This window comes from Microcaecilia unicolor, chromosome 4 (genome assembly GCF_901765095.1).
Source record: "Microcaecilia unicolor chromosome 4, aMicUni1.1, whole genome shotgun sequence".
NCBI classification, from domain to species: Eukaryota; Metazoa; Chordata; class Amphibia; order Gymnophiona; family Siphonopidae; genus Microcaecilia; species Microcaecilia unicolor.
Window position 1 is genome coordinate 96,375,333 of NC_044034.1, and position 18,502 is coordinate 96,393,834.

The 18,502-nt window shown below is 49.3% G+C and overlaps 1 protein-coding gene across 2 annotated transcripts in view; it reads left to right on the forward strand.

The window, feature by feature from the left end:
* Window positions 1-18,502, forward strand: part of ZC3H13 (zinc finger CCCH-type containing 13) — a 215,599-nt gene that overhangs the window by 157,106 nt on the left and 39,991 nt on the right. For both annotated transcript variants that reach the window (XM_030200507.1, XM_030200508.1), the window contains exon 15: window positions 5,541-6,602. In XM_030200507.1, coding sequence (XP_030056367.1) covers window positions 5,541-6,602 — 1,062 coding nt within the window. The remainder of the gene's footprint in view (window positions 1-5,540; window positions 6,603-18,502) is intronic.

Here is an 18,502-nt window from a genome sequence, read left to right on the forward strand (position 1 = left end):
GATTGCGGACTCGCCTTGCCGTGCGGACAACATTTTTGGGGAAAAAGTCGAGCAGGTGGTAGAGTCTCTCCACCAGCGGGACACCGCATTCGACAAGTTCTCCCGCCGGCAGCCTTCAGCATCTACCTCTACAGGTAGAAGATTTTTCGGGGGAAGGAAGACTGGTCCCTATGCTTCTGGTAAGCGTAGGTACAATCCTCCTTCCCGACAGCCTGCGGCCCAGGCTAAGCCCCAGCGCGCTCGCTCTCGTCAGCAGCGTGCGCCTCAGCAAGGCCCCGCGGCTCCCCAGCAAAAGCAAGGGGCGAGCTTTTGACTGGCTCCAGCAGAGCATAGCCGACATCCCAGTGTCAGTGCCGGGCGACCTGCCGGTCGGGGGGAGGTTGATAGCTTTTCAACAAAGGTGGCCTCTCATAACCTCCGATCAGTGGGTTCTGCAAATAGTCCGGCAAGGATACACCCTCAATTTGGCCTCAAAACCTCCAAATTGTCCACCGGGAGCTCAGTCTTACAGCTTCCAGCACAAGCAGGTACTTGCAGAGGAACTCTCCGCCCTTCTCAGCGCCAATGCGGTCGAGCCCGTGCCATCCGGGCAGGAAGGGCTGGGATTCTATTCCAGGTACTTCCTTGTGGAAAAGAAAACAGGGGGGATGCGTCCCATCCTAGACCTAAGGGCCCTGAACAAATATCTCGTAAAAGAAAAGTTCAGGATGCTTTCCCTGGGCACCCTCCTCCCCATGATTCAGCAAAACGATTGGCTATGCTCTCTGGACTTGAAGGATGCCTACACTCACATCCCGATACTGCCAGCTCACAGACAGTATCTGCGATTTCAGCTGGGCACACGCCACTTCCAGTACTGTGTGCTACCCTTTGGGCTCGCCTCTGCGCCCAGGGTGTTCACAAAGTGCCTAGCTGTGATAGCAGCGGCACTTCGCAGGCTGGGGGTGCATGTGTTCCCATATCTCGACGATTGGCTGGTGAAGAACACATCCGAGGCAGGAGCCCTGCAGTCCATGCAGATGACTATTCGCCTACTGGAGCTACTGGGGTTTGTGATAAATTATCCAAAGTCCCATCTTCTCCCAATGCAGAGACTCGAATTCATAGGAGCTCTGCTGGATTCTCGGACGGCTCGCGCCTATCTCCCAGAGACGAGGGCCAACAACTTGTTGTCCCTCGTCTCGCGGGTGCGAGCGTCCCAGCAGATCACAGCTCGGCAGATGTTGAGATTGCTGGGCCACATGGCCTCCACAGTTCATGTGACTCCCATGGCCCGCCTTCACATGAGATCTGCTCAATGGACCCTAGCCTCCCAGTGGTATCAGGCCGCTGGGGGTCTAGAGGACGTGATCCACCTGTCCACGAGTTTTCTCAAATCCCTATATTGGTGGACGATTTGCTCCAATTTGACTCTGGGACGTCCCTTCCAAATTCCGCAGCCACAAAAGGTGCTGACCACGGATGCGTCCCTCCTGGGATGGGGAGCTCATGTCGATGGGCTTCACACCCAAGGAAGCTGGTCCCTCCAGGAACGCGATCTGCAGATCAATCTTCTGGAGTTACGAGCGATCTGGAACGCTCTGAAGGCTTTCAGAGATCGGCTGTCCCACCAAATTATCCAAATTCAGACAGACAACCAGGTTGCCATGTACTATGTCAACAAGCAGGGGGGCACCGGATCTCGCCCCCTGTGTCAGGAAGCCGTCAGCATGTGGCTCTGGGCTCGCCGTCACGACATGGTGCTCCAAGCCACATATCTGGCAGGCGTAAACAACAGTCTGGCCGACAGGTTGAGCAGGATTATGCAACCTCACGAGTGGTCGCTCAATTCCCGTGTGGTACGACAGATCTTCCAGGTGTGGGGCACCCCCTTGGTAGATCTCTTCGCATCTCGAGTGAACCACAAAGTCCCTCAGTTCTGTTCCAGGCTTCAGGCCCACGGCAGACTGGCATCGGATGCCTTCCTCCTGGACTGGGGGGAGGGTCTGCTGTATGCTTATCCTCCCATACCTCTGGTGGGGAAGACTTTGTTGAAACTCAAGCAAGACCGAGGCACCATGATTCTGATTGCTCCTTTTTGGCCGCGTCAGATCTGGTTCCCTCTTTTTCTGGAGTTGTCCTCCGAAGAACCGTGGAGATTGGAGTGTTTTCCGACCCTCATCACACAGGACGAAGGGGCGCTTCTGCATCCCAACCTCCGGTCCCTGGCTCTCACGGCCTGGATGATGAGAGCGTAGATTTTGCTTCTTTGGGTCTGTCAGAGGGTGTCTCCCGTATCTTGCTTGCTTCCAGGAAAGATTCCACTAAGAGAAGTTACTTCTTCCATTGGAGGAGGTTTGCCGTCTGGTGTGACAGCAAGGCCCTAGATCCTCGCTCTTGTCCTACACAGACCCTGCTTGAATACCTTCTGCACTTGTCTGAGTCTGGTCTCAAGACCAACTCTGTAAGGGTTCACCTTAGTGCGATTAGTGCATACCATTACCGTGTGGAAGGTAAGCCGATCTCAGGACAGCCTTTAGTTGTTCGCTTCATGAGAGGCTTGCTTTTGTCAAAGCCCCCGGTCAAGCCTCCTACAGTGTCATTGGATCTCAATGTCGTTCTCACCCAGCTGATGAAACCTCCTTTCGAGCCACTGAATTCCTGCCATCTGAAGTACTTGACTTGGAAGGTCATTTTCTTGGTGGCAGTTACTTCAGCTCGTAGAGTCAGTGAGCTTCAGGCCCTGGTAGCCCAGGCCCCTTACACCAAATTTCATCATAACAGAGTAGTCCTCCGCACTCACCCTAAGTTCTTGCCAAAGGTCGTGTCGGAGTTCCATCTGAACCAGTCAATTGTCTTGCCAACATTCTTTCCCCGTCCTCATTCCTGCCCTGCTGAACGTCAGCTGCACACATTGGACTGCAAGAGAGCATTGGCCTTCTACCTGGAGCGGACACAGCCCCACAGACAGTCCGCCCAATTGTTTGTTTCTTTTGATCCCAATAGGAGGGGAGTGGCTGTAGGGAAACGCACCTTATCCAATTGGCTAGCAGATTGCATTTCCTTCACTTACGCCCAGGCGGGGCTGGCTCTTGAGGGTCATGTCACGGCTCATAATGTTAGAGCCATGGCTACGTCGGTAGCCCACTTGAAGTCAGCCTCTATTGAAGAAATTTGCAAAGCTGCGACGTGGTCATCCGTCCACACATTCACATCTCATTACTGCCTGCAGCAGGATACCCGACGCGACAGTCGGTTCGGGCAGTCAGTTCTTCAGAACCTGTTTGGGCTTTAGGATCCAACTCCACCCCCCGAGGGCCCTGTTTGTTCTGTTCCAGGCTGCACTCTCAGTTAGTTGGTAAATTTTTTAGGTCAATTTCAGTTATGTCCTCGCCGTTGCGAGGCCCAATTGACCATGGTTATTGTTTTGAGTGAGCCTGGGGGCTAGGGATACCCCATCAGTGAGAACAAGCAGCCTGCTTGTCCTCGGAGAAAGCGAATGCTACATACCTGTAGAAGGTATTCTCCGAGGACAGCAGGCTGATTGTTCTCACAAACCCGCCCGCCTCCCCGTTGGAGTTGTGTCTTCCCTTGAAGTGTATTGTCTTGCTACATATGAGACTGGCCGGCTCGAGCCGGTTTCGGGCGGGAAGACGGCCGCGCATGGGCGCGCGAGGACTAGCAAAGGCCTTTGCTAGTAAACTTTCCGATGGAGGGGGCTGCCGAGGACGTCAACCCATCAGTGAGAACAATCAGCCTGCTGTCCTCGGAGAATACCTTCTACAGGTATGTAGCATTCGCTTTTCTGTAAATCTGATTGTCTTTGCTGGATCCAAGAAAGGAGAAAAGATTCAGAAGCTACTATTGCTCATTAACTAAAGGAATCAGTTGCTTCAGCCTATATTCTCAAAGGCCGAGAGGTTCATCAAGGTCTCGGGGCTCATTTAACCAGAGAAATGGCAATGTTTTGAGCCAAATCTTGCTCAGTTATCTCAGGAGAGATTTATAGAGCAGATACTTGGCCTTTTTTACGCTCCTTTGCAAAAGTTTACAGGCTAGATGTTCAAACTAGTGAAGAAAGCCGCCTTTGGAACCAGAGTTTTGATGGCAAGAGTGTCTTCTCACCCAAGTAAGAATTGCTTTGCTACATTCCATATGTCCTGTACTGGTCTGGTTAGGACAAAGAGGAAGGAAAAATGTTCTTTCCTTGAGTCCAGCCAAACCAATCCAGAGGCCTGCCCTTCAGCTCAAAAAGTTATTGGTTACTCTGTTTTAGTGTCTCATCTGATGTATATGATGGAGAGGAGCTGCATCCTTTTAAGTTGTCCCAAGAAAATATGTCCAACTTCTGATCTCTCTTCCGCATCTTAGTAAGGAGCTTGCTTTGGTTGGTCCACATTTACTTTGTTGCAGGAATACTGCTGAGCTGTGGCTGTGTTGAGCTTGCAGCTCATCAGTCTCTGTTTCTATCTGCTGGCTAAAGAGCATAACCTTATGTGTTCTGGACTGGTCTGGTTGGACTCAAGGAAAGAAAATGACCAGGTAGGAACTAAATTTTCCATTCTCGATGTAAAGAATTACAGTAATCTAAGTCAAATTGTTATTAGTGCTTGTAGCAAAGTAGCCAATTCCTTTTCATCTAACTATGGTTTTTAAGCTGCCATTTATGCTGTACAGACCTAAATGTTCACTGTACTGCTATTGAAATAAGATCTGATGTACATAACTGCCAGTCCAGTTTTTCACCCCAAGCTTGCCACTGATTCTTTAATTCAGTGGATTCATAAGCAACTTTTTATGATGGTAGCACCACAGAGCTGCTGATTTAGGAGGAATCAGTTTCATTCAATATAAGTGCAACAACTTAGCAGCAGCATCTATAAATTCACATTCCACCCATCAGACTACTGGTCATCCAGATGAGCAAATATCAGTATAAAGTGGTATAACCCAAAATTCTGAGTAAGTACAACAAAGGGGGGAGGAGTCAAGTAAATAGTGAAAAGAATTAGTGGTAATACAGAACCGTGTAGTGCCTCTGAATACGGTATAGAAAATTTTTTTTTCCTAAGCTCCTTCTGTCTACAATTTGCTTAAAAAAAAAAGTGAACTCACCTGGTGCTTTAAAATAAAGTGCTCTGGTAGAGAAGAGTAGCCTGTGGCACCTGTGTTGCAAAAAAGAAAAAAAATACTTGAATAGAAGTCTGAAGCACAACAGGTCATCATCAAGAATAAAATGTCATTGCATTGCTGCTTTACAGAAAACAGTATAGTTCTCTTAATTATGTTCTGCTATTTCTATTTTTCTTCATGAAACTATTTCCATGTTGAATTTCAGTTATTGTTAAAACTTCCATTTGTATGAGGTGTGTGCAGATGTGGATGTTAGGTGACTTGTGTATCAAAAATCAAATTTATACAAGCTTGTATATGAAAGCATTTCTCAATTCTATACAATTATTGTTTTGTTTACCTGTTACTGGACATATGCTGTCTTCTTTACGCTTTTTGATGCAATTTAACTAAAAAAAAAATTTGAGGACATATATCTCTTTTTATAGATGAAAAACATAGAGTGTTGAGTCAAGTGGTTCGGCCTCAGGAATCCCGCTCTCTTAGCCCTGCGCATCTTACAGAAGAAAGACAGAGCCGGTGGAAAGAGGAAGAGCGTAAGCCAGAGAGAAAGGAAAGCTCTCGGCGTTGTGAAGAGCAAGAGATAAAAGAGCGGGTTCCTTCACTAGATAAAACCAGAGATCACCTTGCCGACACCACGGAAAGTTCAAGGCCAAAGGAGCTAGAGGCTGCAGTTCCTCTTCAGGCTGAGGAAAATGATACTTCTGATCGAGTGCATGAAGATAAGAAAAAGGCAAAAGCACAGAAAAAAGCTACAAAGAAGAAAAAGGAAGAAGACATTGTGATGGAAAAGCACATCACTGAGCCTGCTCCAGAGGAAGTGCCAGTCTTTTCACCAAAGAAGGGTCAGAAGAAAAGAAATCTAGAGAAGAAGCGCAAACGATCCAAGGGAGATTCTGATGTTTCCGAAGAAGAAGTACTTCCTTACAGTAAAAAGAAAAAGGGCCCAAGAACTCCACCTGTAACAGCACCAGGAATGCTTGCAGCACCTGTAACAGCAGCAACAGCAGCAGTGGCAGTCCCCAAAAAAGAGGAGCCGGTAGAGGCAGTACTTGAGAAAATTATAGCAGAGCCACCACCAAAAAAAGAAGAGACTACTTTCAGTGACTGGTCAGATGATGAAGTCCCTGAACGTACTGATTCCACTGCTCCAAATCAGAGTATTGAGTTGCCCAAAAAAACACACAAAAGCAAGGGTGAAAAAACAGAGCCTCATCCCACTGTAGTAGAAGAGCCTCCACCTCGCAAGCCTGCTGATCAAAAGCGTAGTAGCAGCATTGGAAGCAATCAGAGTCGGACTTCAAGCCGCCTACGATCACCTTCCAATGAGTCTACTCATCGCAGTGGGGATGATCAAAACACAAGAAAGAGGCTCCTGCATGGAAGCTCCAGAGACAGAGAAAGAAACAGAAGCATGGAACCAGTGGGGGAGCGAAAATCTCGAATTGATCAGTTGAAACGTGGAGAGCCAAGCCGCAGCACATCATCAGGTAATTGGGCTGAAACTTGTTACAATTTGTCTGGATCAGCAGAGTAAGAGAGATGTAGGACTGTGGCAGTTATTACATAACAAAGATAAAAACACTTAGATTCGGATGTTGCTTTTTAAGTGTTGTTATAGAAGGCTTATGTTTCAGGGAAGTATACCCCAAATTGTCAATCTTTGGGTTTTGATCTTTCATTGTAGCAGTTGTCACAGTGCTTATTTTTCTTGTTTTGTTTGATACTTAGGTAATCAATAGAAATAAAACAAAATAAAACATGGAAAAGAAAATAAGATGATACCTTTTTTATTGGACATAACTTAATACATTTCTTCGTCAGATCGGAAATAAGCAAATGTTGATAGATGACAGTATATATAAGTGAAACATCAAAGCATTTCAGTGACAGTCTAACAGGATGTGGGTCGATAGGTGAGAGACAGGAAGAGTCGGGTGGATGAGGGACAGGGAGATATGCAAGGAGATAGGAGGGTGACAAAGCAGTACAACTTTGTGGTTTATAATGGGCTAGAAAACCCAGATCTTTGTTAAGTTCTGTCTGGTGGGTGTCAAAATATTTAATCATTCTGACTTCAAAGGTCTTACGTTCCTGTATTGTTTTAAAGTTTCCTTTCAGGATTCTTACCATGAAATCATTGGTACAGTGTTCTGGGTTTGTAAAGTGCTGCCCCACAGAGGTGACATCCTGATTGGTACTAGCATTTTTCATATGATGTCTATGTAAATTAAATCTCTTCTTTAGCATCTGACTTGTTTCTCCAATGTAGCAGCCTTCGTTGCATTTTTTACACTGAATGATATATACCACATTGGAAGATGAGCACGTGAAAGATTCCTTAATGTTGAATATTTTTCCTTTGTGAATGACCGTGGGGTCCTGTGAAATGTATTGGCAGAGTTTGCAGCTGGATATATTTCAAGGATGTGTGCCATTCTCTTCTTTTTGAGTCTGTGTTGGGAGCTTACTTCTAATTAGCTTGTGTTTTAAAGTTGGGTGGCTGTTGGAAGGCCAGCACTGGTGGGGATGGGAATATCTTTTTCAGTAATTCATCCTCCTGGAGTAGAGGCTGTAGATCTTTTATGATTTTTCTTAATTTTTCCAGCTCTGGGTTGTATGTCACTATAAGGGGGATTCTGTCTGTGGCTTTTTTTTCTTTGTACTGTAGCAGATTTTCCCTGGGTGTTTTGAGGGAGGAGGCAATATTCTTGAAGATTATTTTGGGGTTGTAGCCTTTCTGTTTGAAGGATGCAGTCAGGATTTCAAGGTGTTTGTCTCTGTCCCCTGGGTCAGAGCAGATACGGTGGTACCTTGTGGCTTGGCTGTAAATAATAGATCTTTTTGTATGTGAAAGGGTGGAAGCTGGAGTTGTGGAGATAGCTGCATTTGTCTGTGGGTTTCTTGTATATGGATGTTTGTATATAGCCATTGCTGATTGAGACTGTGGTGTCCAAAAAATTGACTTTTTCTGGGGAGTAGTCAATTTTGAATCTGATTGTAGGATGGTATGTATTGAAGAAATTGTAAAATTGTTTCAGAGTTTCTTCCCCCTCAGTCCAAGCCATAAAAATGTCATCGTTGTACTGGTAGTATTTTAGGGGTTTGGTCTGGTATGTATTCAGAAATGTCTTTTCCAGCTCAGCCATAAAGAGGTTGGCATAGTGGAGTGCTGTCCTGGTGCCCATTGCAGTGCCCATTATTTGTAATAGATATCATTGTTAATGCGGAAATTTTAAAATAATGTGATTAATTTTGTAATAGTTTCTGGTGAGTATTGATGGTCCAGTGTGGATGTTTTTAGGAGCTTCTCACATGCAGCTAAGCCATCCGCATGGGGAATGTTGCTGTATAGTGATTCTACATCCATCGTGACCAGAAGGGTACTCAGTGGTAATTGCTTGATATTTTTCAATTTATTCAGAAAGTCTGTGGTGTCTTGTATGAAGCTGTGTGTTTTATGCATGAGAGGTTTCAGAATCCCCTCTATGAGTCCAGATATTTCCTCCGTGAGTGTGCCTATACCCGATATGATTGGTCTGCCAGGGTTTCCAGGTTTGTGGATTTGGGGTAGCATGTAGAATGTGCCCACATACGGCTGGTTTGGTATGAGTTTCTTCAGATGTGGCTGTATTTGGTTAGAAAATGTTCTGATAAAGTCTTTCAGCTGCTTTGTATAATCCTGTGTGGGATCCTCAGTTAGTTTTCTGTAGTATGTATTGTCTGAGAGCTGACTGTGCCTTTCTTCAATGTATTTTTGTGTGTCCATAATCACCACTGAGCCTCCTTTGTCTCCAGGTTTGATGATAATACGTTGGTTATTTTGTAAAGTTCTTATGGCCGCTCTTTCTGGTGGAGTAAGATTGTACAGAATTTTCTTTTGTTTGCTGGAAAGTTGTGATTTTACCCTATATCTGAAGCTTTCTACTCCAGGAGGATGAATTACTGAAAGAGATATTCCCATCCCCACCAGTGCTGGCCTTCTGACAGTCACCCAACTTAAAACACAAGCTAATTAGAAGTAAGCTCCCAACACAGACTCAAAAAGAAGAGAATGGCACACATCCTTGTAATATATTAATTGCATTGACTTTGTCTGTATCACTTGCACTCAGTGGTTCGACCTTTAGAACATAAGAAATGAGCATCGCCATACTGAGAGAGACCAAAAGTCCATCATGCCCAGTATCCTATTTCCAGTAGTGGCTGATCACAAGTATCTGGCAAGATCCCAAAAGAGTAAAACAGATTTTCTCCGAGGACAAGCAGGCTGCTTGTTCTCACTGATGGGTGACGTCCACGGCAGCCCCTCCAATCGGAATCTTCACTAGCAAAGTCCTTTGCTAGCCCTCGCGCGCCGATGTGCACCGCGCATGCGCGGCCGTCTTCCCGCCCGAAACCGGCTTGAGCCGGCCAGTCTTCTTTTCTCCGCGCTCGGGACAGTTGTGTTTCCGTTTCGTGCCCCGAAAAAGTCGACCTCGCGTGTCGTTTTCGACTCGTTTCGCTTCAAAAGTGTTGGAAAAAACCTCTTTTGGCTTTTTCCCTTCCTCTAGTTCGAGTTTTTCACCCCGGTAAGTTTTCTTTCGTCGTCGGGGTAGGCCTTACTTAGGCCCCGGTCGAAATTTCCTTCCCGCTTTTTTCTGCTGGTGCCAAATTTCGCCATTTCGTCTTTCGATCTCGCCGGCGTGATTTTTCCGCCCATGACATCGAAGCCTTCCAGCGGCTTCAAGAAGTGCACCCAGTGCGCCCGGGTAATCTCGCTCACTGACAGGCACGCTTCGTGTCTTCGGTGTCTGGGGGCCGAGCACCGCCCTCAGGCCTGTAGTCTGTGTTCCCTTTTACAGAAGCGGACTCAGGTAGCGAGGTTGGCCCAGTGGAACTTTTTGTTCTCGGGCTCTTCGTCGGCATCGACACCGGGGGTATCGAGTGCATCGACGTCTGCAGCGTCCAGACCTTCATCCTCGGCGGCCAGTGCATCGAGTGCATCGAGGCATCGACCCTCTGCATCGGCGCCGAGACATCGGGTGACTGCATCGACGTCGGTGGTACCGGGACCTCGTCTGCTGATGTCGTCGGACGATGGTGCTTCGTCTGGAGTGCAGGTGAGGGCTGTCCACTCCCCTGCTGGTGGCGGTGAGCCTTCGGGTGGGTCTCCCCCTACCCTGAGGGCTCCTGCGGTACAGCCCCCCCGAGATCGACTCTCTTCGGTCTCGGCCCCGAGGAAGAGACGGCTGGATTCTACGTCCTCGTCGGTACCGGGAAGCGCTGGTGACGTGCTTCGCAAGAAATCTAAGAAGCATCGACACCGGTCCCCTTCCCGTGTCGGCACCGGGAGCTCTGGGTCGCCGAGGGAGTCGGCACCCAGCAGGCATCGGCACCGAGAGGACCGCTCACCCTCTGTTCAAGAGGTGTCGATGCGCTCCACTCTGGACAGCCCGGAACAGCCTCCACGCCCGGAACAGGTTCTGACGTCGACGCCTGCATCGACTTCCATGCCTTTTTCTGCAGCCGCTCTGAACGAGAGCCTCCGGGCCGTTCTTCCAGAGATTCTGGGAGAGCTGTTGCGCCCTACCCCTCCGGTACCGGCGGTGCTTGCGCCTCCGGTACCGTCGAGCGTGGCGCCGGCTGGTCCATCGCCCGAGGTGAGGTCACCGGCGTCGGTGCCGCATGCGGTACCGACTGCCGTCGCCTCCCAGGAGGGCTCCCCGACTACGTCGGCGGAGGGAGCTTCGCCGATGCGGGCGAGCGAGTCTACCTCTCGACGCCCCCATCGTGGACGTGGCTCCACGGAGTCGAGTCGGGCGCGGTTGCAGACACAGGTTCGTGAACTTGTGTCTCACACCGAGGGTGAGGCCTCGTGGGAGGAAGAGGAAGACATCAGGTATTTCTCTGACGAGGAGTCTGAAGGTCTTCCCTCTGATCCCACTCCCTCTCCTGAAAGGCAGCTTTCTCCTCCTGAGAGTCTGTCTTTCGCTTCCTTTGTCCGGGAGATGTCTACGGCCATCCCCTTCCCGGTGGTTGTGGAGGACGAGCCCAGGGCTGAAATGTTTGAGCTCCTGGACTATCCTTCTCCACCTAAGGAAGCATCCACAGTACCCATGCACCATGTCCTTAAGAAGACATTGCTGGTGAACTGGACAAAACCTCTAACTAATCCCCACATTCCCAAGAAGATCGAGTCCCAGTACCGGATCCATGGGGACCCAGAGCTGATGCGCACCCAGTTGCCTCATGACTCTGGAGTTGTGGATTTGGCCCTAAAGAAGGCTAAGAGTTCTAGGGAGCATGCTTCGGCGCCCCCGGGCAAAGACTCTAGAACCTTAGACTCCTTTGGGAGGAAGGCCTACCATTCTTCTATGCTCGTGGCCAAGATTCAGTCCTACCAGCTCTACATGAGCATACATATGCGGAACAATGTGCGGCAGTTGGCGGGCTTGGTGGATGCGCTCCCCCCTGAGCAAGCCAAGCCTTTTCAGGAGGTGGTCAGGCAGCTGAAGGCGTGCAGAAAATTCCTGGCCAGAGGGGTGTATGACACCTTTGATGTTGCGTCCAGGGCCGCTGCTCAAGGTGTGGTGATGCGCAGGCTCTCATGGCTGCGTGCCTCCGACCTGGAGAACAGACTCCAGCAGCGGATTGCGGACTCGCCTTGCCGTGCGGACAATATTTTTGGAGAGAAGGTCGAACAGGTGGTAGAGCATCTCCACCAGCGGGATACCGCATTCGACAAGTTCTCCCGCCGGCAGCCTTCAGCATCTACCTCTACAGGTAGAAGATTTTTCGGGGGAAGGAAGACTGGTCCCTACTCTTCTGGCAAGCGTAGGTACAATCCTCCTTCTCGACAGCCTGTGGCCCAGGCTAAGCCCCAGCGCGCTCGCTCTCGTCAGCAGCGTGCGACTCAGCAAGGCCCCTCGGCTCCCCAGCAAAAGCAAGGGACGGGCTTTTGACTGGCTCCAGCAGAGCATAGCCGACATCCAAGTGTCAGTGCCGGGCGACCTGCCAGTCGGGGGGAGGTTGAAAGCTTTTCACCAAAGGTGGCCTCTCATAACCTCCGATCAGTGGGTTCTGCAAATAGTCCGGCAAGGATACACCCTCAATTTGGCCTCCAAACCTCCAAATTGTCCACCGGGAGCTCAGTCTTACAGCTTCCAGCACAAGCAGGTACTTGCAGAGGAACTCTCCGCCCTTCTCAGTGCCAATGCGGTCGAGCCCGTGCCATCCGGGCAGGAAGGGCTGGGATTCTATTCCAGGTACTTCCTTGTGGAAAAGAAAACAGGGGGGATGCGTCCCATTCTAGACCTAAGGGCCCTGAACAAATATCTCGTAAAAGAAAAGTTCAGGATGCTTTCCCTGGGCACCCTTCTTCCCATGATTCAGGAAAACGATTGGCTATGCTCTCTGGACTTGAAGGACGCCTATACGCACATCCCGATACTGCCAGCTCACAGACAGTATCTGCGATTTCAGCTGGGCACTCGTCACTTCCAGTACTGTGTGCTACCCTTTGGGCTCGCCTCTGCGCCCAGGGTGTTCACAAAGTGCCTGGCTGTAGTAGCAGCGGCACTTCGCAGACTGGGGGTTCACGTGTTCCCATATCTCGACGATTGGCTGGTGAAGAACACATCCGAGGCAGGAGCCCTGCAGTCCATGCAGATGACTATTCGCCTCCTGGAGCTACTGGGGTTTGTGATAAATTACCCAAAGTCCCATCTTCTCCCAGTGCAGAAACTCGAGTTCATAGGAGCTCTGCTGGATTCTCAGACAGCTCGTGCCTACCTCTCAGAGCCGAGGGCCAGCAACTTGTTGTCCCTCGTCTCGCGGGTACGAGCGTCACAGCAGATCACAGCTCGGCAGATGTTGAGAGTGCTAGGCCACATGGCCTCCACAGTTCATGTGACTCCCATGGCCCGCCTTCACATGAGATCTGCTCAATGGACCCTAGCTTCCCAGTGGTTTCAGGCTGCTGGGGATCTAGAAGACGTGATCCACCTGTCCACGAGTTTTCTCAAATCCCTGTATTGGTGGACAATTTGGTCCAATTTGACTCTGGGACGTCCTTTCCAAATTCCTCAGCCACAAAAAGTGCTGACCACGGATGCATCTTTCCTGGGCTGGGGAGCTCATGTCGATGGGCTTCACACCCAAGGAAGCTGGTCCCTCCAGGAACGCGATCTGCAGATCAATCTTCTGGAGCTGCGAGCGATCTGGAACGCTCTGAAGGCTTTCAGAGATCGGCTGTCCCACCAAATTATCCAAATTCAGACAGACAACCAGGTTGCCATGTATTACATCAACAAGCAGGGGGGCACCGGATCTCGCCCCCTGTGTCAGGAAGCCGTCAGCATGTGGCTCTGGGCTCGCCGGCACGGCATGGTGCTCCAAGCCACATACCTGGCAGGCGTAAACAACAGTCTGGCCGACAGGTTGAGCAGGATTATGCAACCTCACGAATGGTCGCTCAATTCTCGTGTAGTGCGACAGATCTTCCAGGTGTGGGGCACCCCCTTGGTGGATCTCTTCGCATCTCGAGCCAACCACAAAGTCCCTCAGTTCTGTTCCAGGCTTCAGGCCCATGGCAGACTGGCATCGGATGCCTTCCTCCTGGACTGGGGGGAGGGTCTGCTGTATGCTTATCCTCCCATACCTTTGGTGGGGAAGACTTTGTTGAAACTCAAGCAAGACCGAGGCACCATGATTCTGATTGCTCCCTTTTGGCCACGTCAGATCTGGTTCCCTCTTCTTCTGGAGTTGTCCTCCGAAGAACCGTGGAGATTGGAGTGTTTTCCGACCCTCATCACACAGGACGAAGGGGCGCTTCTGCATCCCAACCTCCGGTCCCTGGCTCTCACGGCCTGGATGTTGAGAGCGTAGATTTTGCCTCTTTGGGTCTGTCAGAGGGTGTCTCCTGTATCTTGCTTGCTTCCAGGAAAGACTCCACTAAGAGGAGTTATTTCTTTCTGTGGAGGAGGTTTGCCGTCTGGTGTGACAGCAAGGCCCTAGATCCTCTTGTCCTACACAGACCCTGCTTGAATACCTTCTGCACTTGTCTGAGTCGGGTCTTAAGACCAACTCTGTAAGGGTTCACCTTAGTGCAATCAGTGCATACCATTACCGTGTGGAAGGTAAGCCGATCTCAGGACAGCCTTTAGTTGTTCGCTTCATGAGAGGTTTGCTTTTGTCAAAGCCCCCTGTCAAGCCTCCTACAGTGTCATGGGATCTCAATGTCGTTCTCACCCAGCTGATGAAACCTCCTTTTGAGCCACTGAACTCCTGCCATCTGAAGTACTTGACCTGGAAGGTCATTTTCTTGGTGGCAGTTACTTCAGCTCGTAGAGTCAGTGAGCTTCAGGCCCTGGTAGCCCAGGCCCCTTACACCAAATTTCATCATAACAGAGTAGTCCTCCGCACTCACCCTAAGTTTCTGCCAAAGGTTGTGTCGGAGTTCCATCTAAACCAGTCAATTGTCTTGCCAACATTCTTTCCCCGTCCTCATTCCTGCCCTGCTGAACGTCAGCTGCACACATTGGACTGCAAGAGAGCATTGGCCTTCTATTTGGAGCGGACACAGCCCAACAGACAGTCCGCCCAATTGTTTGTTTCTTTTGATCCCAATAGGAGGGGAGTGGCTGTAGGAAAACGCACCATATCCAATTGGCTAGCAGATTGCATTTCCTTCACTTACGCCCAGGCTGGGCTGGCTCTTGAGGGTCATGTCACGGCTCATAATGTTAGAGCCATGGCAGCGTCGGTAGCCCACTTGAAGTCAGCCACTATTGAAGAGATTTGCAAAGCTGCGACGTGGTCTTCTGTCCACACATTCACATCCCATTACTGCCTGCAGCAGGATACCCGACGCGACAGTCGGTTCGGGCAGTCAGTTCTTCAGAACCTGTTTGGGCTTTAGGATCCAACTCCACCCCCCGAGGGCCCTGTTTGTTCTGTTCCAGGCTGCACTCTCAGTTAGTTGGTAAATTTTTCAGGTCAATCTCAGTTATGTCCTCGCCGTTGCGAGGCCCAATTGACCATGTTTGTTGTTTTGAGTGAGCCTGGGGGCTAGGGATACCCCATCAGTGAGAACAAGCAGCCTGCTTGTCCTCGGAGAAAGCGAATGCTACACACCTGTAGAAGGTATTCTCCGAGGACAGCAGGCTGATTGTTCTCACAAAACCCGCCCGCCTCCCCTTTGGAGTTGTGTCTTCCCTGATCTTTGTCTTGCTACATATGAGACTGGCCGGCTCAAGCCGGTTTCGGGCGGGAAGACGGCCGCGCATGCGCGGTGCGCATCGGCGCGCGAGGGCTAGCAAAGGACTTTGCTAGTGAAGATTCCGATTGGAGGGGCTGCCGTGGACGTCACCCATCAGTGAGAACAATCAGCCTGCTGTCCTCGGAGAATACCTTCTACAGGTATGTAGCATTCGCTTTATGCTGCTTATCCCACTAATAAGCAGTGGATTTTCCCAAGTACATTTTAATACAGCCTTATGGACTTTTCTTTTAGGAACTTGTCCAAACCATTTTAAACCATGCTAGGCTAACTGCTTTTACCACGTTCTCTGGCAGCAAATTCCAGAGTTTAATTGCACGTTGAGTGAAGAGAGATTTTCTCCAATTTGTTTTAAATTTACTACTTAATAGCTTCATTTCTTGCCCCCTAGTTCTTATATTTTTGTAAAGAGTAAACAGTTGTCATGACCTTTTTGGCTATATAAGTACATAAGTAATGCCATACTGGGAAAAGACCAAAGGTCCATCGAGCCGAGCATCCTGTCCCCAGCAGCGGCCAATCCAGGTCAAGGGCACCTGGCAAACGTACAAACATTTTATACAAGTTATTCCAGAAATTGTGGATTTTTCCCAAGTCCATTTAGTAGTGGTGTATGGGCTTGTCCTTTAGGAAACCGTCCAACCCCTTTTTAAACTCTGCCAAGCTAACCGCCTTCACTACGTCCTCCGGCAACGAATTCCAGAGTTTAATTACGCGTTGAGTGAAGAAAAGGTTTCTCCTATTTGTTTTAAATTTACTACACTGTAGTTTCATCGCATGCCCCCTAGTCCTAGTATTTTTGGAAAGCGTGAGCAGACGCTTCACATCCACCTGTTCCATTCCATTCATTATTTTATATACCTCTGTCATGTCTCCCCTCAGCCATCTCTTCTCCAAGCTGAAAAGCCCTAGCCTCCTTAGTCTTTCTCCGTAGGGAAGTCGTCCTATCCCCGCTATCATTTTTGTAGTCGTCTCATCCCCGCTATCATTTTTGTCGCCCTTTGCTGCACCTTTTCCAGTTCTACTATATCTTTCTTGAGATGCGGCGACCAGAATTGAACACAATACTCAAGGTGCGGTCGCACCATGGAGCGATACAACGACATTATAACATCTTCACATCTGTTCTCCATACCTTTCCTAATAATACCCAACATTCTATTCGCTTTCCTAGCCACAGCAGCACATTGAGCAGAAGGTTGTTCAGTGAAGTGTCTTGGACGTGGGTGCACAAGTAAGGCAATAATTACACTGATATGTGAAAATGTTCTCCCCCCCCCCCCCTCCTGATTTTCCCTATTTATTGCATATGTCACAGTGAATGGTTTCTGAACAAAATGTGATCTAACACAAAGGGAACCTGAGTTTTTAAATTATAACTGATTCCTTAGCATCCCTCCGGACCGGCTCAGGATTGGACTGATGGGTTGTGCACGCCTTCCAGCAGGTTGGGAGACTGAGAAAAAAACTCTGACTCTAGCGAGCCAATAGGAGCCCTGGTCATGTGACCCTAGCCTCAGTATTTTCTCAGTCTCCCAGCAGGTAGGAAGTGAGCCCTTTAGTCTCTCTTTGTTATCTTCAAAACTTTTTATTTTGTCTGTCTGTTCTGAAATTTGGTGTTTATTTTAGTCTGTGCCAGAGGAATTCTTTGGAGGCTTGTTAGCATTTATCTTTTGCCTCAGGGGTGTTATACTCGGGTGTCCCGGGTCCCTCCCCCTTTCTTTCCTCCCCATCTCCCTGCTAAAGATCACAATTTTCAGGGAAGGGCCCCCTTTTGGCAAGCAAAGGGCTGTTGCCTTTGGGAGAGGCAGCCAGTTTAAAGTTTAAAGTAAAAAAAAAAAAAAAGGGGGGACAGAGCTAAGCAGAGCTTCCCCATAGACTTAACGAGCACACAGCTCTGGTGTCTGTTTCTATGGTGTCTGTTTCAGTATCAGCAGTAGTGGATTAAAAAAAAAAAAAAAAGAGACAGGAACGGAAAGAAAGACTCTGAGAATTTTAGTTGCTCTTCAGGAGTCTTTTAAGATCTCTTTTCGCGGGTCTGTAGTTGGCTAATCGCTAAATTTTGTTATTTGTTTTTGGCGCGAACCGTTTCTGTGCGTGCATGCGCGTCTCCGCGATGACGGAGAAATTGAAGCGCTGCGCTGTCTGTCAGCGGCGGGGGGTTTCGTCCGCCGGTTCTTGTAAATATTGTTCCTCTCCTTCGACTTTGGGTCCGCTTTTGCCGGGGCCGAGCTCCTCGCCGTTGCGGTCTATTTCTGTGGTACCGGAGGATTCGGGCACGCGTCAGGACGCCGTTCCCTCGGATTTGGCGCGAATGGCGGCCATTTTGAATCCGGCTACGGAGCCGTCTTCGCGTTCGCAGCCTGCGATTTTACCTGCATCAAATGTTGATAATTTGAATTCCTCAGCTCTGGTACAATCTGGGCCCGCTCAGGCAGGGGGTTTTCCTGCTGAGTTTGTGCTTCAGATGTACCAGGTGTTTTTGATGCACAAAGGTGATGCAGGGATGGGGGCAGGAGATACTACCAGTCCTGCTCCTCCTCCCTCTAAGAAATCGAGGGAAAGTGATTTGCATGGGAGTTTTGGGGATCAGGAGATGCCCTATTTAGAGGAGGAGGAGGATCTGATGGACAATGCCTCCTATGATCCTGATTTTGCTTCCTCAGATCCTGAGGCTGCTTCTTTTGTCCAGGGGGATGACCCTTCTGTAGCTAGAGTTTTTCACAGAGATGATTTGCAGGAGCTTATTGCTATGGTCTCCTCTACTTTGAATTTTGACGATCTTCCTCCAGTTCCTCAGACCCGTAAGGTAGACTTTTTGATCAAGGGGTCTAGATCCGCAGCTAAAACGTTTCCCATGCATCAGGTCATCTGGGATGTCATTAAAGCGCAATGGGAGATCCCAGATGCGGCTTTTCGTCCGACTAGATCTATGTCTCGTCTTTATCAGATTCCAGAAGCAGATAAAGCTATGCTTAAGGTCCCGGTGGTGGATGCAGTGGTGTCAGCGGTGGCTAAGCGCAATACGGTGCCCGTGGATGGAGGCACGGCTCTGCGGGATGTCCAGGATAGAAGGCTAGATTCTCTGCTTAAGTCAGGTTTTGACGTTTCTTCATTGGCAGTACAGGC